Source organism: Ostrinia furnacalis, unplaced genomic scaffold, assembly GCF_004193835.3.
Source record: "Ostrinia furnacalis isolate ACB-3 unplaced genomic scaffold, ASM419383v2 OfSCF2309, whole genome shotgun sequence".
Classification (NCBI taxonomy): Eukaryota; Metazoa; Arthropoda; class Insecta; order Lepidoptera; family Crambidae; genus Ostrinia; species Ostrinia furnacalis.
Genome location: NW_021132548.1, coordinates 1810 through 26210, shown reverse-complemented (window position 1 = coordinate 26210; position 24401 = coordinate 1810). Strand labels below are relative to the sequence as shown.

The following is a 24401-nucleotide window of genomic DNA, read 5'->3' as shown; positions in this document are numbered from 1 at the left end:
TTATAACAGATTGTTATGAATTATATCCCTACTACTTAAATATTACGAGTATAAATGCGAAAGTAACTTTACCTGTCTGTCTGTTACGAATTCACCCTAAACCATTGAACCGATTTTTATATTTGGTAAAGAGATAGTTTTAAGTCCTGGGAAAGGACATTGGACAGTTTTTATCCCGGTCTTTGAAACTATATTTTTTTCTATGACAGACAAAATTTTACGCAGACAAAGCCGTGGGAAAAAGCTTAGTATTGCTATTCTCATGTATAAACAATATCTAGTACTATTTATAGTACACTTATTTTTACTACACTTATGTAGTAAAAATCCGTTTAGTAGTATTTACGTGAAAGAGTATCAAACATTCATACTCACAAACTTCCGCATTTATACGAGTAATATTAGTAGGTAGGATGCTAAAACTGCATAATTCATTAAATCAAATCAAATCATTGATTAAAAATCCAGTCCTGTTGTCTTAGGTTTCACAGTTTTAGGTATAGATGGGTGGCATGGCTCCCTGGGGGGTGTTGGGGGGGTGAAATTTTGCACAATATACTGTCTTTATACAAAGTATCGTTTGACCACAGTTTCGAGCTTCAGGCTTTGGGGGCACTTTTTCCAAGACTATCCTGCTACGCCCTTTGGGGCTTAACCCATTTCTCTCGCAAAATTACAAGGATTTAAATTTTTAATTTTTAGTGTTCACCTCTTCCTTCAAAAACAAGTAAAAGCGTGAGGAACTTAACACTTACCTATAAGCAAATATTTTATATCATGCGATAGCCAATAAAATTATATATTAGTAGAAGTAGAAAACAGACACAAGATTCATACATTTTAGGGGGTAAGAATGGATTTAATTAGAAAAAAACATGACTTTTTTCACTTCTTTTTTAGTTATGTCCAACACAAGTAAAACCAGGTCGTTAAAGTATGTTTCATTTGCATTTTATTATTAGTATTTGAGTTATTCTACAAAACGAATGTAAATGTATTAGTCTACATCTATTAGTTTCGACGTAATTGTTGAACAAAGATACCCCTTCCCAGCGGTTCCATAGCGCTATTACACGCGAAAATGCACCGCCTGCAAGAATCGCATAACCTACTCCGACTACATGACTAGCCGCGCTATGGAACCGGCCGGATATTTGATTGATTTGATTTTTTGCGAAGTTTTTTTTAGAACAGTAACATTGTCATCTTATTAGATTTGCAAATGGCTGAACGTAGTGAGTGAGCCGCAAAAATTTATTTCCTATTTATTTGAAAAAGGGACAACCTTAAAACGTCAATTAAGTGCACGGTTTTTAAAGGTAGGTAGGTATCAATGTCACGTTATTGTTTAAAACGTAACTATGTACCTCATGCAGCATAGTTTCAGATATTTGCACAAGATTTGCTAATTCACAGATAGTTTTATTTTTTGGATATATCGGACACGTTTTATTTTTCGTATTAAAAAGTGTCATCACCGCAGACTATTTAAGAACCAACGAATTAAAAATAGTTTAATTAAAATTAGTTAATCAAATTAGTTTAAGATGCGACTCTTAACGCTAAAAATTAAATAGGTAACTATGTATTTAAATATACGGTCGTGATATTTATTTATTTATTTATATTACAACACGTGGTTGTGACATTCTATTTTCCCTGCAAGGTTAGTGTATTATTCAATTTTCACACTTTCCCGGACAGTAACCCAGACACAATAATTGTTAAGACGTACGTATATAGCAGTTCACTGTCCAGGAAGTGTTAAGGAGTATCCTTTTAGTAAGTATACTGATTTTTCGCTAGTATGATTTTCTAGATGCCACGAAAGAAAATTGATTGCACTTTCTCATTTCTGCAGTAAGTAATATCTTTACTGAGAGAGCTCACGGTAAAAGCCATGCAGAGGTGATCGGTGATGTTTTAAAAGGAATTGCTATTAACCATGTTTTTAGTGGTGAAGTGACTATGAAACATGTTTAAGTTGTCAAAACCAACTGTTATGTGAATCCTACAGAAATCCCATTTGTAAATAAAAATCAATTAGGTACTATGTTTAAGATTTACTAATTTATTAAGCATAATACCTATATCGAAACCATGTTGGTAGCATATCGGGAGCATGATCAGATAGTGCCAATAATAGAGTGGATTTTTTTTATTATCTAGTAGAAATAAACTACCTGACGGTACTTTCGATCTCAATTGGTATTTAATTTTTAGATGTTTAGAAAAAAGTAACATATTACCAAATAACACCTTTGTTGATGAAACTAATTTAGTGTGTTTTATTGTTAATCAATTTAAACTATGATGATATAAATTTAACAACATTAATATAAATATTTACAGTAAAAATGTAAAACTGTCACATCCGTGTCATGCAGTGTCACAGCCGTGTTTACGTAGCCTATTTTATTTCTTTTCCGAGGGCTTAAAGGTTGTCCATATACAAGAAAAGTATGGTTTTGGTTTATACTTTCGATACACATCGCAAAATGTTGAAAAAAAAATAGCACTTTAAGAATGGCCCATAAGGCTAGATAATTTCGCTTGTCTACTGTATTGGATTTCTCTAAAAATAGGCTTAAGCTTGGAAATAAATAAATAAAATTTCATCCTTATCAATGGTTTAGGCTGGGATTTACTATTGTAGTTGTGTTGAACGTGCATTTTCAATTTGTCTTCCCGTGTAGTTCGCGCGAGCGTTGCGGCGTGGCGCCCGTCCGCGCGGCCAGAGCCAGCGACGACGATAATTAAGATATAATTAACGAGCTGAGCTGTGGGAGTGTCCGTTACGTCACGCTTCGTACCCCGAACGTACTTGTTGGCTGACTTGCACCTACTTATTTTCTTTGGAGAACTATTTGTTGGCACTTAGCAGTACCCGTCCCCTCGGTAACAGTGGCGGCGTAGCATGGGTTGGCACACGGGGCGATCACCCCCCCGTCACAAGTCCTATGGCACCCCCCTGGTACCCCCCAGGATTTAGGGGTTACCTACCGATTCGAATATTGAAAGACAATCGCACCCCCCCACCCCCCGTATCATGACATAGACCGCAGATTTGCCATGCAGATGTGCCAGTGAGTACTAATCTGCGCGACTTGTGTCCATCCCCTGATGCTTGGCACCTGGGGCGGACCGCCCCCCCCTTACGCCGCTACTGCTCGGTAAATCGTGTTACTTCAAAAATAAGGTTTCAAACAAAGCTCTCGCATTCTATCTGATTCTGTAGTGTAACTTGCGAAGCAAACATCTAGGAAACTAAGTGCAATATTTACGTAGTTGTTGTTTGCAGCAGGCGCATCGGTGCTCCCGCCTCTCCGCTGTGAGGCGGGCGCGGGCGCGGGCGCGGGCGAGGGCAGCGCGGGCGGCGGCATGGGGCGCGCGCGCGGCCCGCCGGCGGCATGGCGGTGAGCTGCCCCGAGGTGATGTACGGCGCCTACTACCCCTACCTGTACGGCCGCGGTGCCGCGCGCTCCTTCCACCACGCGCCGCATTTTCAGTATGATCGGGTTAGTATACCTACCTCATGTCTAGCTTTTGTTTTAAGTCAGGTTAGGTCATTTACGTGTAAAATAAATTCTTAAGTGGTTCGTCGTTCGGTTAGTCGACAAAATTGAATCATCCCGTCAACCTTGTCTAATTGGTAATACGAATTACATTTAGAGAACCCAATCGACGTCACCTGACGTTACATAAATTAATAGAACCGAGTTTTCATCTGGAGCACCTCTACCTCTGTCGCAGGGATAAGTTTAACGACCGGCGTTCCTTCTCAGCACTTGCCATAATAATATGTTTGTCTCGAAGCCCCGGTAAAGCCCAAAAGATAAGGAGACATGTCAAGTGCCACTTAAGGGCTAACTTTTTTTTTGAAATTTTTAAAGCTTATAAGTGCCAAAATACTGGTTGAAATTGAATAAAATATTTTTGATTTTGACCTTTACAATTTCTTATTTATATTAACTTCCATCCGTTGTACAATATCTGTGTAGTATTATGTTATTTATTGCTGACACACACACACACATTTCACAGGTTTTTGGTTGATTAGCTGTTAAAATAAATTCCATACTTGCCTAAGAAACAGACAGGTAATCCTGTCTGTTTCTTACGCTTTCAGTGAGAAACCAATTTTGATGTAAATAAAGAGATAGTTTAGTAGGGGTAGAAGAGTTCACGAGTAGCGACAACGAGCCGGAGACGTAATGTGTGTAGGCCTCCCACTAAGTGACCGACGATCTTGTGAAAGTCGCGGGAAATGCCTGGAAGGTGGCAGCGCAGGACCGGTCGTAGTGGAAATCTTTGAGGGAGGGACCTTTGTCCAACAGTGGACGTCATTTGGCTGAAACGAAATCCATAAAGGATGAAAAACATTAAAACAACAATATAGAGTATGATTAACGGCCCACGGTAGTAGCACATTTTGTAAATATTTTTTGCATTCCATCATGGTACATTCGTTTTGCCGCGCTCGGTTCGCGTGTGTAGCCTCCATGCTCGCTCGCGTTCGCCTGACACACGAATGACGAAGATGAATTCCTCTGACGTGTAACGCGCATTCCGGCTGAGAGGAAGAGTGCGCGCATTCTCCGGAGTCTAAACTCATCTAAAGTATATTTATTTAAGTGCCTGTCATTCGCACTAAAACTTCTCCTGAATCACGCTTGACGCGCGTTAATGAAAACATTTGTCTGCTACAAAACAATTTGCCTGCCGGCTGCCAGACAAGTGACCGCGTTTTTAATGTGTTTTGAAATTCTTGGCATCTCATACTTTGTTTATAAAAGAAAATCTCATTTATTGGTTGTGCCGACACAAAATTTTCTTTTAGCTATTTTTCACAAAAAATACATATGTACTTAGGTATAACAATGAATTTCTAAGACATCAATTTACTTGATGCCCGGTACTTGATTGTGCACATATTCACGACTCTTAGGGTGTTTTAGCACGTTTCTTTACCTGATCGATCATTATTGAATGATTCTTTGCAGGTATTTAAAAACGAGTCAATGCTATGGTTTTCCACTTCTATAAGAGGATAAAATCGTATGCCTTGTTTGTCCACTTCTCGTTCGAGACCAATTAATCACTCTAGCAAACAAAGAATAATGTTCAAGTAACATTCCATGTGATTACGTATTTTTTACTTACTTGTAATTTTATATACGCATATATTACGAGTATTACTACAAGTGCGTTATGTACCTGTATGAGATAATCTCTCCCAGCATTCAAACTTTAAAATGTTTACTGTCTGTGCTACTTTTTGGAAAAAAATAATAGTCGCAAATCCTTTTTGTACTGAGAAAATGTATGTGAAACACAAAAATCTATTTTTACTAAATACAGCATTTATTTAGTTCTCCAGATTTTGGCAATAATTAGTTAGCGGGACCTAGTAAGATTTTTTTTTCTTGGATATTATTTACACTGCGCCATCCAGTCCCAAACTAAGCAGAGCTTGTAGTATGGGTAGACAACGGATATAAACAAACATACTTAAACTAGGTACGTATATTATTATACATAGACTAGCGACCCGCCCTGCTTCGCACAGGTACAATGTATTATACTTAAAAATCTGCATCTTGAATTACTATTTCCATTAAAAAAAAACTGAAAGCGACTTTGCTTTATAATATGTAATGAAATTAAAAGTATTGTGCGTTTATTGTGCGTTAGGAACCACTACACCAAACGGCCCTTAATATAAAAAATAATAAGGTAGGTAATTATGTTAGTACATTGGAGGAGGGCTCTCTAGTGTCGAAGTGTAGAGCGAGCGATTTTCCGTTGGTTATATGTATATGCATAGCGCGGGCCAACATTCCGCCAACAACGATGTAGGTACGATGACTAACGTCACCTCGGGACCCACAGCGTCATCATCGGCAGCGCTCGACTCGCACATCGCATTGGGACACCACTGTCGACTCACGATTACCGCGTATCTTAGATAACGGGACTATTTCCACCTCTCGTTCCCACCGCTGCAAATCCTCTGTAGCCAGGATCTATACCGCCAATAAAAACCCAACCAGTGAAGGTCAAGTTTGTCCCGGGGGAAAGTTAAACTCTCGTTGGACCCGCAACGAAATTAATAAGAAGAACATAGGAGTAGTTCGAATTTCTCTTCTCTTCTTCGACTTCCCTCCATTGCAAAGTGGACGACGGGTGACAAATAAAGGTAATACCTTTGTGAAAAAGATATACTCGTATGCACCACCGCGTATCTTAGATGGTAAATTGTAAATTAGGCTGGCGAGAATTACAGCATAATTATATTATAATACAGTCCACTATTTTATTTCTACTAATATTCGTTAGGACCCTAACCATGGTACTTCGAGCCGGATGCATTTATTTAGAAGTTTTTACTTTGACGGTTTTATGGAAGGTTGGTGAAGAGAATAATTTACCATTTCGTTGAATCATAACTACGTAAACTAGGTTTTAATTAGTTATAATAATATCAATTCTGTCTGTTGACTTGTTACAAAATATAATACGTCTTTGTTACGGTGCAAGTATTTTAAATAAAATTTCATCCTGTATCAACGCCAATTTGAAATTCAAGATAAAAGATTGTTTATATTAATGTTATTCACTAAAACTAAATAAATTATGTGAATCATCTAAATATAATTAATTTTCACCTGTTCTACTGCCATATTCATCAAAATCTGCAGATGCACATATCTATCCCCTTCTACTGCATTGGCGCTTGAATCCGCTTGATGTGTGAATAAATAAAATTAGTCTCATTAGTTATGCAGTACAGTCCATCTTTTGATTGTGTGTACGTGAGGCATTGCTGTGACACAGCCTATGGAGTGAAGCGGGGATTACTCATGTATGCATAACCTCACACTTAATTGTGGGTTTGGAATTGAAATGAGTATAATTTATTATGATACTTATTTCAATTCTACATCTTAATCTAAATTCAGTTTATTTAATTTCTTATTTTACATTTTGTTTCAACTAACACAGTTTTTAAGTGCAATTGTTACTAACAAACTGAGTCCTGGTTACTTGAATAAAGAATTATTTATTTATTATTTATTTATAATAGAAATGTTTGTGTAGTTTAATATATAAGTGCCCTTTTGTAGTTTAACGTGCAAAGCGGCGCGGGCAACGCCGGCAGCGAGGCGTACGGCGGCGGCGGCGGCGGCGNAGCTCGGGCTCGGCGTCGTCGGGCGCGCAGTCGCCGGGCTCGCCGCCGCACGCGCACGCCGCGCACGCGCCGCACGCGCGCCTGCGCGCCAAGGAGGAGGACCTCTCGCTGCACGGCCGCGCCAGCGCTGACGGTGAGCTCACACACAACACAATCTCCCGGTTTTTCATTTGCAGAAACTGATGCCAGCGATCGAATCAGAAATGAGGAGAACCAGAGTGACTGACATAGCCCGCAGAATCGCTAAAATCAAGTGGCAGTGGGCGGGACACATAGCTTAAAGGGCTGACGGCCGCTGGTGCAGGATAGTTCTTGAGTGGCGACCACGAGCCGGAAGACGTAGCGTGGCCAGGCTCCCACTAGGTGGATCGACGATCTGGTGAAGGTCGCGGGAGGTGCCTAGATGCGAGCGGCGCAGGACCGGTCTTTGCGGAAATCCTTGGGAGAGGTCTTTGTCCAGCAGTGGACGTCTTTCGGCTAAAACGAACGAACGAACGATGCCAGCGACTCGTACACTCATAATTTCCTTTGCAGTTCTACCAATTTAGAGAATTTATGAAACAATATTGTTTAGGTAACCATTGATGCATCAAAATATGTTTGGTCGGCCGATTGGTATAGTGTGTTTCGAAAAAGACTATTGTGCCGAGAGTTATTTATTATTTTTTTATTATATTGGACTGGGTGTTTTCTATGAATAATAAGTATGTATTTACAAATAAATATTTTAGTATATTTATATCCGTTGTCTAATAAGTACTCATAGTACAAGTTTTGTTTAGTTTGGGACTATAGGCGCTGTGTAAAATGTCCAAGGATATTTATTATTATTAATAATAATAGTAACACTCGATATAGAAATAAAAGAACTTAGGGAAAATACATGTCCCTTCCGCGATCAATCAATAGCGCCAAAATCTACGCGCTACGATTACGATGTACGACTACGTCGTAGCAACTTATCGAAAAACCTCGTAGCAGGCCAACGAGGACCATGAATTAGACATCAACGCGATAGAATGAGAGTCTACGAGTCTCATTAGAGTTTTATTTCAAGTTACCTAATACACCAATTTGTAGGTGAGGATGTTTCAAAAAATAGGTTTGCTTAAATCCTTTGTTTGTTATTTCATAGTGAGCTTTGATTATTTTGCTAAAAGTCCACAACTCCTAATATAAATTCTCATACAATCTCGAATTTAATATTTGTGCCAGCGCGGTTTCTCACTTCAGCAGCTGGTGAGGCCACAGCGGGAACTGCCAGGTGAGCGGTCAAAACGGTTTGGAGATAGAATCCTCTGGCTCGTTCGACAGTAACACCAGAGTAAATACAAATGAGTAGGTCATTTTGAAAGTGAGTAGGTTTAGCGTTGATTAGCGGTGAGGTGCGCTGAATTTTGGTGCGCCGCATACGTATTGGCGCGCGCTCACATACAAACCGCGCTCGGCGCGTTTCTATGAAGATGACCTACTCATTTGTATTTACTCTGGTAACACCTAACGTGCGTGGACGGAAGGGTCGGATGTGAAGTGACGCGTGTGGTTGCAGGCGGCGGCTCGTCGGAGTCGGAGGGCGAGTGCGGCGGCGCGGGCCGCGCGCGCGCGCAGTACGTCAGCGCCAACTGCGTGGTGTTCACGCACTACTCCGGCGACGTGGCCGCCGTCGTCGACGACCACTTCGCCCGGGCGCTGGCTCTCGACAAACCTAAGGGTGAGTATCCGAAACGATGCGGCTGCCATAACTACTGGTACTGCACCATCATAGCACAGTAAATACAAATGAGTAGGTCATCTTCATAGAAACGCGCCGAGCGCGGTTTGTATGTGAGCGCGCGCCAATACGTATGCGGCGCGCACGCACACACTGACAAAATTCGAGGCAACCCACCGCTAATCAACGCTGTTATGCTGTTGTCTATCACTTTAATCCAAAACCCGTGCTCAAATCTGACTGTTTTTCATCACTACTTATAATCAGCAAGGAAATGCAGCCAGAATCCTCTTTGCCTCGCGGACACACTTTTATTTTTGAGTAATAAATAAGTTTTTATTTTATTTCGTTTAGAGATAAGTTTGCGTTAATTTAAAAAAAATATGTTTATTGTAAATAAAGATAATAGGGATGAAAAAAAAACCTGTAAATCAGTTTCTACAATCTCCAAAATAATGAAAATGATATCCGGTTGATAATGATATCCGGTTTAAGCAAGCACTTACATGAAAACATTGAATAAAATTAACATAAAAATGTTACAAGTATACGAATAAGAATATACGAATGAAATGAAGGCGTTCATTGAGTCGCAGCCCGCCAGCGGGCGCACTCGACAAACGTTTGTATGAAGACGCGCGACCCGCGCCGCGCCCTTGAACTGGACTGGTTTTGTCTTTTGCGTACTGCGCCGGGAGGTTACTCATTTTATAATACTTTGTCAAAAGAAATAAACTTAATAAGAACTAAGGATCTATGCGGAACTTAATATAAACTAAGGATCTTATCAACGCAGTTGTATTTTTTAATTAAAATAAATTAAGGCGATTAGAGTCCTCAATGACCTTGGGCGTTTGACCTTCACGCCGCGAGCAACACCCGCGTACCCCGCACCAAAAACTCCGATTTGACACCGATCAAAAATACACGGGCATAGGTAGATACAGAATAGAAGCTCTTTCTTCATACATTACTGCCTATTATTTTAAACTTAAATTGATGAACCTTGATGTCGGTGTCATTTAACTCAGGCGTAAAGGTATTTAATAAAAATAACAAAATCCATGAACATTTTGTACGGGATAAAATTTTATTTTATTTTTCGTAAATTTTCTAATGCTTTTGTCGGTTCAGTCGTTCTCGAAATTTGAACAAACCCGACTTTATTACAAGCTTTTATTTAGCTTGCAATTTATGATGTATGTAGGTAATTACATAAATGTTTGTTCGGGTGGAATCTTGCAAGCTGAATTAGTTGCAAGCTGAATTAGTTAGACCAACTTCCTGACGACAACTAGGCTAGATGACAAAATTTCAATTATTTGTCCGCCAGACAGATAATTAGAAAATATTAGACTCATATTTTTTATTTTCTTTCATAATTAAATAATAACAGTGCTACATCGAGTTGAAATGGCGCGATACGCCACGCTTGAGTAGAATTTTTACTCAAATGTGACGTCACGCGACATTTCAACTCAATATAATACTGTAATTATTCGATTATGGAAAAAAATAAAAAATATGAGTCTAATATTTTCTAATTATCTGTCTGACGGACTAAATAGAATTTCGATTTCATTACCCAGTCATCATCCCTATTGGAACGCATTAGTACCTACCTAGTATTGTCTATGGCCTAAAAAAGCAAATGTTTCTGCTTTTGTCTATCACTTATGAAGAATAAACTGAAAATGTATTTGTCTTTTTATTAGAAATCCTTCATCAATTGATTGAGTTCAAATTTCGGATATACATGTAATTCGGGTGACAATGCAATATTGTGATGACATGGAGCTGATCTGATGGTAGAGCTGGAATGCCAGTGGCCCCATAGCAACTCCGGGAATAAACGATATTATTCCATCGAGTTTAGGCTCGTTTGATTTGTATTTATTTATTATTATACCTAAATAATTTCATTACAATTTTCTAAAAATGCACAAAAACTTAAAAATTTTGAAAACGGTGATATTTTTACTGGGGTCAAAATTGGACGTTAGGGAGACCATGGCGAGGCCTATCGATGGTTGAAGGGTTATCCATTGTTTTTGGGACACCCTGTATAAGCAAGTACCTAATTTTATGTAAGTAGGTACGCTACTTTGAAAATCATGAGTCTTCAATTCTCTAAGGGAAACTGCAGGGTCTGATGATGGAGCTGGAATGTGGCCATAGGAATAGGCTAGTTTCTTTAAAAAAGACTTTTGGTCCGTCAATTTTACATTCATCATCATCATCATCATTTCAGCCACAGGACGTCCACTGCTGAACATAGGCTTGTGACCAATGACTTCCACAATTTTACATTATCAAAAAATATTGGACACAGGATATTTTTATTTTTCAATTAAACAATTAATTACGAAGATAATGATGCGATGAAATTCTGCGTGACGACACAAATCGCCACATTTTTAAGCATGGCTTGACGTCATGTGCCTCATCTTCTGAACTTTGGTGCGCTTCATCTCTTTAAANATTTTTTTAATCCAAAACAAAGAGACTTAGCGAAAATACAAACGTCACAAATGTAGTCCTTGAACTGTTGTATAACATATATTTTTTTCAACTATTTCTGTCCAGCAGTAAAAGAGGAGTAGGCTTTACAAAATGCCCATTTGGCGCGGATTGAGGACACTAATCGCCTTAAGTAGGTACCGATCAAGGTTAAAAAGTTGTGACAACTTTTTGCCAGTTCGAGGGAAGTTCGTCAGATCAGCTATATCAGATCTTATCTAGCTGTGCGTGAAAATAGTTTGAATAATATTTCCCATTTTTGCAACATTTTTCTTTACTGCTCAGCGACTATTGGCTGATATTGGTAATGTCATAGTCATAGTCATTTATTCCATAAACAATAACATTATTATTGTATACAGGGTGGAAACGATAAGTGATCTCACTCGATTATTTCTAAACTATACAAGATTTCCAAAAACTGGTTACTGATCCTGAAAGTGCTTGGCAAGCTCTATCCAACGATACCAATAATAAGTTACAAAATAAACTGGATCTATCCGAAAATTCTATGTTTCCAGCTTTCATACATTTAGTACTGCCAGTCATGATGGCACTCATGTCTTGATAATATTATAGCAAGTAAAGCCTAAAACCAATGTTTGCCATGAATAATCTATACTTATAATAAATCTGTAGAGAGGTCAATTCTGTACATGAAATATATTTTCAAAATAACTATCAGGGGGTGATTAGTGATCGATACTGATGCCAAAGATGCAATCAGTAAAATTTTTGTCTGTCTGTCTGTCCGTCTGTATGTTCCTTATACTCGTAGAAACAAAAACTACTCGATGGATTTTAACGAAATTTGGTACAATTATTCTTCGTACTCCTGGGCAGGTTATAGGATACTTAGGAATTTCCACGGGAACGGGAATTAGCGGGAAAATCCTTTTGTATGAAAAATATGAACCGCTTAAGTTAGACGCTTTAAATTTGGCATGCAGGTATCTTAGTAAATTTAAAGCTTAGTTATAACAGGATATTGCAAAATTTCCACGGGAAGGGGAGTAAGCGGGAAAAAACATTTGTATGAAAAAATCTAAACCGCGTAAGATAGATGAAGGGGGTAAAACGGGATCCACGCGTACGAAGTCGCGGGCGGCCGCTAGTTATAAATAAGAATGCAATTTACGAGTTCATTTTAAGTGTTTATTATTTAATAAAAAAAATTAACACTTCTAATATTATTATTGTGTGGCTGGCATACATTTAGTATGGAAGCTGAAAACAGAAATTTCGGATAGATTCAGTTAATTCTGTAACCTATTGAAAGAGCTCGTGCGTGAAGTACTTTCAGGACCTGTAACCAGTTTTTCGATATCTTGTATAGTTGAGAAATAACCGAGTGAGATCACTTATCGTTTCCACCCTATGTAAGTAAATAAGTAATAGATTTATTATAAAAACACTGATTAAACTGAGATCCACGAACTAGACAATAAAAGGGAGCATACATTTTTTGCTGCACTTAGATGGTTTGTAACTTTAAATTCCGATCGTTGCGTAAAGTTTAAACTTTTTGTGTTCGTCAGTGAGAAGTTGTGTTTTATGTAGGAGGGCCATGTTATGAATATACATAAGTTCGCATAAGCGGTGGCAGTCGGTCCGCGGCGCAGCGCCGCGGCTCAGGTGCGCGCTACCGGGAACCGCGTAAAAACGCGGGCGACGCGGCTGTCTTCGCGGAACGCGCGGTGATTGTTCCCGGCCCTAGATAAATCAGCGGAAACCCGCCGCCTTAATTAAAGCCACGTTTAATTACTGCCTAGCGACTCGGCCACACCCCGCCCCCGCGCCCGTGCCCCGCGATCCAGTCTATCTCTTAACCGACTCTCCCTGACTACATCTCCGCCCACTTCATTTGCTCATCCATTGAGCAAAGATAATGGGGAACTCAGTTTGCTCTATAATTCGGTGTAGAGAACCAAATTCATCGAATCGTAATTACATAATACGAGGCGTTTCACGATTACGTGGTAGTTACTAAAGGAATGTGCGGCTCGCTTGACGCGCCGCAGAGTGGGTAGCGATCGGAGAAATGACGTAACGCCGACCGGTTCCTGCGCGAGACTGGCTTAGTGAGACGCCAAAAAGTGGGACGATTCGGCGATTCTACGCGAAGACGCGTCCTCTCGGGACATAGTTACGCGACTGCGATTAGATCGAAAAAAGGCGAACCATTACTTAAAAGATGGCCGAAAGGGGCCGCATGGCAAAAACGGCGGCGAGGCTTTGAGGCTGCCCGCGCCCGCGCCCGCTCGCATTCCGCGCCCGCGCGCAAAAACCGCCGCTGCCACTCATCGTCATATCGACCGGCGAGCCTAAGGTCATCTGCACAATATGCGCCCCGCTTTTAACATTTTTGATATAACACCAAATGCTACTATATCTTTTATAGCCTGACCAGGAACATAAAAACCCTCGCCATGTTGCGGAAAACTAATGGTACTAATTTCTTTTAATGGCAACAGTAACTGAAAACTTCATTGACATGTCACCTTGCATGTCAGTCTATTGTTGTCAAAGTGTAAACAAACTTTATTTTAATGTGTGAATTAAATTGCTAAAATATTTTTATAGTCGTGAAAGAAAAGTGGTTCACGATGTGTTAATGTATTTGTCGAAGAAAAATACTAAGGGTTCGGACAATATTTTCATTGAATAATGTTTCCGACAAAGGTTGTCAAATTGACTGACATGTTTATCGTATGGTACAGTCCACTATGAAAATTAGCTGTAGTCTGTTTCAACTACCTATTTTAAAGTTTTTTGTCACTTTCTAAGTTTTGAATTTTATGGAATTGGGAAAGAAGTACCGAGTTTGAAGCGTTCATGAGCAGACATTGCAGTTGAATATTCATGTTCTGAATTTGATTATTGATGAATAATAAAATAAATCCTACTAGCTCGATTGATGGTTTCATTTAATTTATTTAAACCAGGTTATCTTTAATAATATTTTTCGTTAATTTATGAAAATATCAAATTAGCCCGTAATCCTGAATCCTGATACATAAATTTAGCCTATTAATTTAACACATGTACGACTGTACTCAGTGTTGCACTATCAAATGCAATTGAAGCGCCTCTGTGCCAGGGTTTTTATGTTCCTGGTCAGGCTATAATACCGACATGCCTAACTACTTTACTAAAATACTTATGTATTAGGTTCTGTTAACTCTGTGTAAGTACATATTTTTGTTAGGTGAATAAAAAAATATTATTATACTGCACAAATACCTACTTTAAAAAATTATTCGTGATTTTGCCACGGGTGTAATTTTCTTACATCTTAGATATTACAAACTAAAATGTTCATAATAAGGTTTTATGGGCCCTTCTTGCTTAAACAGGGCTTATTTTGATGTTTGTCTTTTTTCAACTGATAAAAAGTATGTACCTATAGAGCAAAGTAAGCAAAGAAGGGAGGTTCTGTGATCTGTCACATCAGTCCTACATTGTTTTATCGTGTAACCTATATGATCCTATGTTACCGGGAAATTGTGAAATTAGGAAAATATGATTACGTTTTATACATGTATATACTTTTCCTAAATAGCGATCGGAAACGTATTACATTAGGAAAGTCAATGGGTACAACGGTTTGAGTGGAGCGGAGAGAGCGTGCTTAAGTAAATAAGGTTTCATGCAATATGTAATTGGCTGAGTCGGATAATGAGTGTTTCCCTGTATTCCATCTGTACCTGTACCCTACTTAATGACAAATAGAATGTTTGAGTTTGAGTTTCTGACTAAGTAGGCCTAGTGGGCCTCACATACAGTGGATGGGATGTGACTTTACTGACAGAAACAAGATTGTCCTCTATAACTATAGTTTAATACAAAAAATCGGTCAAGTGGGAAGAGTTCCAGGCAAACTTGTAGGTATATGGTCTCCATCCATCAACATAAGTCGCGAAAAAATTTACCAATTGCAAATAAGTTTTTAAATGCAAAATCATTCATTATGATGGAACAACAACGGTAACGATTTTTGGATCAAATTGAAAAAAATATCTTATTGAATTAGTCTCAGATTTTGGGATTCTCCCTGAGGTAAATCTTTGTATCTTCATCTATCAGAATCTTTAAATCATTATTTTACACAATTGAGAAATGTTATTTCCCAAAATGTGCCCTGAATTTCACATACATTTCCTAGAAATTGTATAGAATTCCGAAACTTCACACATTTCCGGTAACGATACTGATTATTTAAATTTAAATATGTAACTCAAAGGTGACTGACTGACTGACATAGTGATCTATCAACGCACAGCCCAAACCACTGGACGGATCGGGCTGAAAGGCATGCAGGTAGATGTTATGACGTAGGCATCCGCTAAAAAAGGATTTTACGAAACTCCACTCCTAAGGGGGTAAAACGGGATCCACGCGTACGAAGTCGCGGGCGGCCGCTAGTTAAAACAATAATACGTAAAGGTTGATTCGTTTTTGGACTTGTCTTCCGTTTAGTGGTCGTTTTGGGCTAGACATTTTTTGGTATAGTTTATAAGGTGGCGCGGCGCGGTCCCACGCCCCGCATTCCGCGTCCGCGTCGCGCTCTTATTGTGCCGCGGCCGCGGGGACGCATCGCGCCGCGATCGCTATCGCACCGCCATGCGACACCCGCCGGCAAGCATGTCTGCGCTCTAGTCTTCCTGCTGTTCTGCCTCGTATATTATACTAGGTACCTATCTACTATCAATATAATTTTAAATAAAATAAATAAATAAATCGTTTATTTGCTCAGAAACATGGTAACAAAATGGTCGATAGAAAATGTCAAGTCCAACATGTTTTGTCCAGGGTAGGCATGCAAATTTTACAAAATTAGAATCTACATATTAACAATAATAAATTAATTAAAAAATTGAAGTCATTATAGGTACACAAATCAATCACTCAGAAATTCTTTGACAGTATAAAAACATTTATCAACTAACCATTCATATAGACATTTTTTAAATTGGTTTACATGCAAGTCAGTGATAGAGTCTGGAATTTTATTAAAAACTTTAATGGCCATTATAAAACAGTTTTTACTGTAAAGGGTAGACTTAATACTTTAGATAGACGATAGAAAGTATTTGTCTCAAACTAGATTACAATTACGTACATATTAGGTTATTCCAGGGAAACCTATAAATAGCCAGCCATATATACAGTTAAGTTAATTTAAGTTTTCAACCGACTTCAAAAAAGGAGGAGGTTCTCAATTCGACCCGTATGTTTTTTTTTTTCTATGTTTGTTACGCGATAACTCCGCCAATTATGAACCGATTTGAACAAATCTTTTTTCGGCATATAGGTAATATCTCAAGGGTGGTCCCATTTAAATTTAATAATAAAAAAAACAACCCCCAAGGGTGGAAAATTGGGGATGAACTTTTTTATACGCAACTAGCGGCCGCCCGCGACTTCGTACGCGTGGACCCCGTTTTAAAACCCTTAGAGGTGAAGTTTCGAGTTTTTTAGGGTTTACCCGGAAATTATTCAAACTTTTCTCGCTGTAAAAACCATCCTTGGACTTCAACAAACATTTAAAAAAAGAATTGGTAAAATTGGTCCAGGCGTTGTTGAGTTATGCGCTTACCAACACATTTTGCGATTCATTTTTAGGGTTCCGTAGCCAAAATGGCAAAAACGGAACCCTTATAGTTTCGTCATGTCCGTCTGTCCGTCTGTCCGTCTGTCCGTCTGTCCGTCTGTCCGTCTGTCCGTCTGTCCGTCTGTCACAGCCGATTTACTCGGAAACTATAAGTACTACAGTGATGAAATTTGATGGGAATATGTGTTGTATGAACCGCTACAAAATTATGACACTAAATAGTAAAAAAAAGAATTGGGGGTGGGGCCCCCCATACATGTAACTGAGGGATGAAAATTTTTTTTCGATGTACATACCCGTGTGGGGTATCAATGGAAAGGTCTTTTAAAATGATATAAAGTTTTCTAAAAAACATTTTTCTTAAAGTGAACGGTTTTTGAGATATCAGCTCTCAAAGTCGTAAAAAGTATGAAGTATCAATCATGGTATACCTACATAAATATTAATAATTCGTCCTAATAAATAAGTAGGTAATTAGTAATTATTTTTCTACGTTTTAGTGTAGGTTTTTTGGAGTCGGTTTTATTTTTTTTTATAAAATTTTACTTATATCATTATAGTAACACCTGGTTCCTAATAAAATAAAATAAAATAAAATACAATTATACAACAGTGGTATGAGACAAAATGGTCTTAGATTCAATCTATACTAATTATGTATTATATGCAAAAGTATAACTCTGTCTGTCCGTCTGTCGGTCTGTCTGTCCGTCTGTCTGTCTCGCTTTTACGCCTAAACCACTGAACTGATTTTGATGAAATTGTTTGAGTCCTGGGAAAGGACATAGTATAGTTTTTATCCCGGTTTTTGAAACAGGGACGCGCGCGATAATTTTTTTCTGTGACAGACTAAATTCCACGCGGGCGAAGCCGCGGGCGGGCGGAAAGCTAGTTACTTATATAAGAATTACGAATTAGCAAAGCATTCTTAAATTGGTCCTCCTACTTCTTCTGCGTAAACACATTGGAATAGCAATGTTAATCGTTTCAACTCTAAATAATATCTTAATAATAGAAAAGACCTTACTCATCAGCGCTTTTTTTAGGTTTACTTACTCCCTTACATGTAGTGGAGATGATTTTTTTTTCATCGTATACCCTATTTATCGTGTGGGGTATCATTGGATAGATCTTTTAAAATGGCTTAGGGGTTTCTAAAACTATTTTTCGATTTAGGCATCCGTTTGCAAAATATTAAACTTTAAAGTGCCAATTTTAGTCGTTTGAGATAAACGTACGAATTTAAGCTTGGTTAACTAGTTTTGGGTTTATTGGGTTTACGATACCTGCGGATATGTACCAGTACTTGTGTACCTAATTAATTATTTATGCCAGTGGCACAGCTAGGTATATGGATCTGACAGCAGCTATGCGAAGCGTGAATACATTAAACGTAATGACCTGATCAGTTCTAGATGTAAATAGATTCGATGTGTAGAGGTCGATTTGTGTTTTATTGTGCAAACGCATTTGTTGTAGGTACACACGGCCACACTGTTAACTACCCATTTCCGTTTTTACTCTCGCTCTCATCAAATGGTGATTCTTTGCGATAGAACGAGACGACATGACCGGCAATGGGTAGCCGATAGTACGTTTGTTATAGTGGTAATTATTTCCCATTAATGGAGGATGAGTTTCATTAACCTACACAGATCATTACACAGACGTGTATGTCTTAAGAAAGTTAATATGACCGTTAAGTTTACTCAATTTCTTTATTTTAGTTTTTTTTACATAATAATAGTCTTCTGACAAATACAAAACACAACTAAAAAGAATTAGATCGGTCCAGCCGTTCACGCGTGATGCCGTGACCACGGAAAAGAGGGATTCATTATCCAGGGTGGAATTTTGTAATGCCACCTGGAGGGAAAGTACCCTTAATACTGTAGATAGAAAATTTTACTCAAAGAAAACATTCCTTTATTTTTGAAAAGAAAAAAAGTGCATTCTAAGATTTTGCTGGAGATTGCGGGAGGCGCAATTTATTTGAAGCCGAGTGTATTTTCCTTCAAGTAATCAAAACTTTCCTCTTTATAGAATAGTAATAGATAAAACAAACTAACTAGTTTGAAAAAAAAAATATAACTAAGGGCTGATTTTCCAATCATCAACAATAACTTTTATTTGAAGATTAAAATTGGCCTATATTGGCAGTTTCTGTATGGGAAATATTATGACAGTGTCAATTTTACAAGCTTTTATTTAATTTATTTTATTTTATTATTTAAATATTTTCACATGTATGGTGTCAAATCTGGCAACTTAAAATTGATCCACTTACCGGTTTCCCATTGAGCTAAAATGCTTGCATGTGTAAGACGCAGTAAGACGGATGACAATGCAATATTATGATGACATGGAGCTGATCTGATGATGGAGATGGAAGGTAGCCATGAAATTTACAAAAAATACGTTAATTACGTAACTTGATCTTGCTAAAAGTCTGATCTGAGAAAAAAACAAACAGGTAAATAGGTACATCTATATGTAGGTACTGTCAATCTCGCGACAAGCTTTTAGTCATATAAATTGAGTAAAGTATGGATTCTTTATAAATTATAACATATAGCAAAAAGCTTGTTTATGAAAAATATTTTTTATTGTAATTTTATTTTTAATTTTTATTTTTAGATAAGAGATATCCAACGGTTGGGAAATCAGTCCTTAGAAAAATTTAGAAATTTCATTTTTTAGCTTAACATTTTCTATTTCTCTATTATAAACCTATTTTATAATAAATTCAAATTTCAAATTCAAACTTAAAAGTTGTTGTGTTCTTGACAATTATTCTTATGAAGTAAGATATTCGTAGTTGTATAATGTACTCGACTGCAATTTAAATATAACAGCGATTACATCAGGTAACATGATCCTAAAACGAGCGCTACCGTGCGCGCGCGCCGCGCCGGCTCTATCGCGCAGCGTCGCCTGTAATCTTACGCCAGACGCGACTGTTTGTCTCAAATGACCTATCTTTATTACCTCTTTGACACAATAAATAAACTTTAAACGATGGCCACCTTTTTATAGTCAAAGAAGACTGAGATAATGTCTACACACGGTTTTTATTAGAAAGGAATTCGAAATTTATGATTACTGTGTGACTACTACATGTACTCGTATTAACTTTAAACATTAACTTCACGAGTTCAACAAACTATGTAGTTCCGTCTCCTTTTGGTAACAATTGGCAAAGTTAATTTTGTGGTTGAAATATAATACCTACGGTTGACTACCGTAGGTATTTGGATATTTGTATAGATACAAGTAACGCAAATGTGTAATAAATATAGATTTGCTCTCAAAGAGCCTTTACGACATATCTCATTTAGTCCTCTTCAACGCCTGATCCATACAACGTGACTGCAAAATGTAGTTTGCGATTGCAAGAACGTGTGCACTGATAGAGCTTGTGGGTGCGCAGAGAGCGTGCCGATGGTGTCGCGCAACCTGCCGGCGTCGTTCTTCAACGCGGCGGCGGCGGCGGGCGTGGCGGCGGGCGGCGCCTGCGCCGGCGTCGACCTCTACGACTACGACCCCTGGCACCAGCATTACTCTGGGTGAGTTATTGCGATGAACTATTTCTCTATAATTCTATTTCTTGTCTTAAAATAATTTTGCAAAATCAAAGACTGCGAATGGGGTGGCCACGACGAGCGCTGCAATTTTTGGTACTGCTATCCCTATTGTTACGTCTCCAAGAAATATAAACAGGAGGTATCACCTAGGTGTCAACACCACCTAGGTGTCACCTACCTAGGTAGGTATCTATATATATAAAAATGAAACCCGTTTCGCGTTGTCACGGCATCACGTGTGAACGGCTGAACCGATTTCGATAATTCTTTTTTTTAAATGTTTGTGGAAGTCCAAGGATGGTTCTTACGGAAAAAAATATTAAGAAAATCTCTACGCTAAGGCGGTACGAAGTTCGCCGGGTCAGCTATATTAAATAATTATTGTATGTTGTGATTCGGTCCAATCTTTTTGTCTCCAAGACCTATACGCGTTCATATGCTGCGATGATGGTATCGTAATGATTATATTGTAGTGTGTAATATCGGTGGGCGTGCACAGGTACGGGCACGCGGCGCACCGGCACGCGGCGGAGTACCACGCGGCGGCGGCGGCGACGGCGCACCACAACATGGCGGCGGCGGGCTACGGCGTGGGCGGGCTGCTGCTGGGCCGCTCGCCGCTGCACCAGTACAAGCCCGTGGAGTGGCCGGCGCAGCACGCGCCGCACCTCGACCCCGCCGCCTGCTCGCCCTACTACCCTCCGGTGCCCGGTCAGTATGCACTCCGCGTCTCCGCGTCACCGAGCCGTTGACGTTCAACTTCCGTTCATTTGGTGAAAAAATGCCTTTATCTGGGCTATACTTATGTATTGCCATTGAGCGTATGTGGGGTGACTCAGTAGGCCATACTCTCCCACTATACGAGTACATTGATTAGTAGAGCGCGGCGCCCGCTGGCTTCGATCGATGTTCTGTTTGTCCTCGCCTGACATATTTCCACTATTTATGTACTGTCTACGCCTAAACAAAATATTTCTTCGACTTTCAAAAAGATTCCCGGGTTTCGTGATGTTTTAATTGCGATGATTTAAACCTTTCATCCGAGTGACAAAGCAAAACATTCCCGCTTTGTGGGCGCCCCCCGCGCGCTCCCCGCGCCTGTGGGAACTCGACAACAATACAAAGATGTTTCAACGGCTAATAAACGAAGCACTAAACGCGAAATTCACGAGTGTTGCCGCTCGTAATGACACACGTTATCCGTATAATCTCAAAGTACGATGTTTATATTTATCTCCCTTCGGGTTTCAAGTGACTTCAAATTACGAAGTTTACTGCGTGTTCTCTCAACGGGAATAATAATTCAAATTGTGTTGTTATTCACTTAATAGATGTTACTTTATGTGATAGACGAGTAATTATGTAAGTATTGTTTTAAAAGTAGGTACTTTTAAAACAATAAAAATTGGTATTTATAATTAATTATGGCAAGCGAAAGGTTTTTCAAGTTATTTAAAATTCAATTGCTAATACACCCAGATTTTCTATTAAAATAAAAATATAACTGCATTACAAAGGTTGAACTTTGGTGTGGCGTGTAAATAGCCTCATCAGGGAAATGCGGGAAAGGACAAGTCCGGGGGACGCGGACGACTGGTGACTCCGAACAGATTAAAACTATAGCTGCACAAAATGGAGACCTGCGGATCTGGAGACGGAGACCAAGGCTCGAGGGTCGACCCGTCGATAATCTTGCAGCTTAAGAAAATTCACCAGTTTTACTTCTTGTTCAAAAACAAAACGAGATCGGTACTGTTTCATTAAAACATTATCGCTAGAAAAAAACTAACATTTAGTTTTTTTCTAAAGAAGTTTGTCGGCACTACGTACTTTGGCCGCTTGGCTCCCGTGAAGGTGCTGGTCCCGAATCCGATAAACAGATCGGTAGGAAACCATTTTATGCAGCCAGATAATTTAAAGATTTATTTGGAGCCACCGATGAAAAGGAAGTTTAAGATATAAATAATGTATTAGAATTTGGGCATTTAGGCATACAAACAAACTTTATTAAATGACACGAGCTTTTTTGTTTCGCGGCCTGTGTGCCTACCATGAGTTTACGTTAGGTGAGCTCGCTAGCGAATACGTCAAAAAATTCTATGAAGATTTTATTTCTTGAAAGTAGCCGCTAGGGGCGCTGCACAATATGTCATACATTTAAATGTCATTTTTTTACGCAGTCGCTAGCGAGCACACCTAACGTAAACTCATGGTAGGCACACTGGTGTTTCGCGTACCGGATTCATAACATGTTTTAAAAATACTAATGAAACACTGACGTATACAATATGCTGCTGCATTATAGACCTAGACACTTTGCAAGAGCTTATTCGAGTGTGTCAAATAGATTTTTTAAAAACTAAACTGTTAAAACAAGTTACATATTAGCTACTGAGTAATAGTGACTGAGTTTCTTGCGCTGCTTCTTCTCAGCACTGGCCCATTTATTGTCCCGAAGCAGTGGTAGGGTTAATATTGGGACGTGTAAAAGCGCTTTTTTAAAGCCTATTTGCAAAAATAAATGAATTTGGGTTAGTCCCAACGGCCCCGGTGGATCTGCCCCGTCAACGGGGCGGATGGGAAAAAGTGTTTCAACGACCCCGGTAGTCATAGTCTTAGCGTTCAACGGGGTGGATGGAACACATCAAGTGTCAACCACCCCGGTATATCGTTTAACGGGGCGGATGGATCAAATCAAGTTTCAACCACCCCGGTATATCACTAAACGTGAAAGATGACAACAGATCTAAAAGGTTCCACCTCGGTATTGCATACCGAAAATAAAACCTGTTAATAAAATAAAAAAATATGTAAATAATAATCAATTTTATTTAACAGTCACTGTTTAAAAAATCTACAGTATAAAAGTAAAATTAATTGTCACACAATATTATAATGGTCATAAACCTATAGATTACGTTTAGAATCACAGATGCGCAATTGCATTAATCAGTCAATATTAATAACACTCTAATAGTCTAATGTGATAAAAAGTAACTCTAAAATTGTTACAAAATATTATTATTTAAGAATCACAGATACGTAGGTAGTTACATTAATCAGTTGTTGATTAACAATAAAAGTAAGTTTAACTGTCACAAAATATTTAGGTCATAAACTTAAAGATTACTTTTAGAATCACAGATGCGCAATTGCATTAATCAGTCAATATTAATAGCACTTTAATAGTCTAAAGTGATAAAAAGTAAATCTAAAACTCCTCACTAACAAATAATAACAAGGAAATCTAAAATTGTTACAAAATATGATTATTATTTAAGAATCACAGATACGTAGTTACATTAATCAGGTGTTGATTAACAATAGTACTTAAACTACTACTTAAATAAATCATTAATAAGACTCCTGTAAACGATTACACTGCTGAGATGCTGACAGATTTTCTACTTGTTTTGAAATCACTTCATAATCAGAAGGCGTCGCTGAGCTGTGTGTTTAACAACAGCTCTATGATGTTCAGTTGCTTTTTTTAATTGTTTTATTAAGCTTTTTGTGCCACGCCTCAAGCATAGCAAATGTTGTGATAGGGATAGAGACATGCGATTTTTGGTTTTACAAAGGTAATACGATAGAGAATAATTCAAAGTAATAAAAACCACTGGTTATAGGGGCATTTTTTGGAGAAATTTATCAAATAACCAAAAAAACACGAATTTAAAAGCAGTTTTTTTTTCAAAAAGTATCATTTTTTATTATTTGTTGGGCTTTTTTGTGTATTTTATGTATTTTTTTAGTATTGCCTGTTATTTAGCATTATTA

At 38.5% G+C, this 24401-nt stretch overlaps 1 protein-coding gene across 1 annotated transcript; it reads left to right on the top strand.

The window, feature by feature from the left end:
- Window positions 1–3373: 3373 nt before the first annotated feature.
- On the top strand, window positions 3374–21373 carry vg (transcription factor vestigial). Its single transcript, XM_028307657.1, is given in 6 exon segments — window positions 3374–3518; window positions 7128–7188; window positions 7191–7325; window positions 8742–8903; window positions 20468–20603; window positions 21121–21373. Coding segments are annotated over 6 exon segments (855 nt in total). The 5' UTR covers window positions 3374–3410.
- The last annotated feature ends 3028 nt before the right edge of the window (window positions 21374–24401 follow it).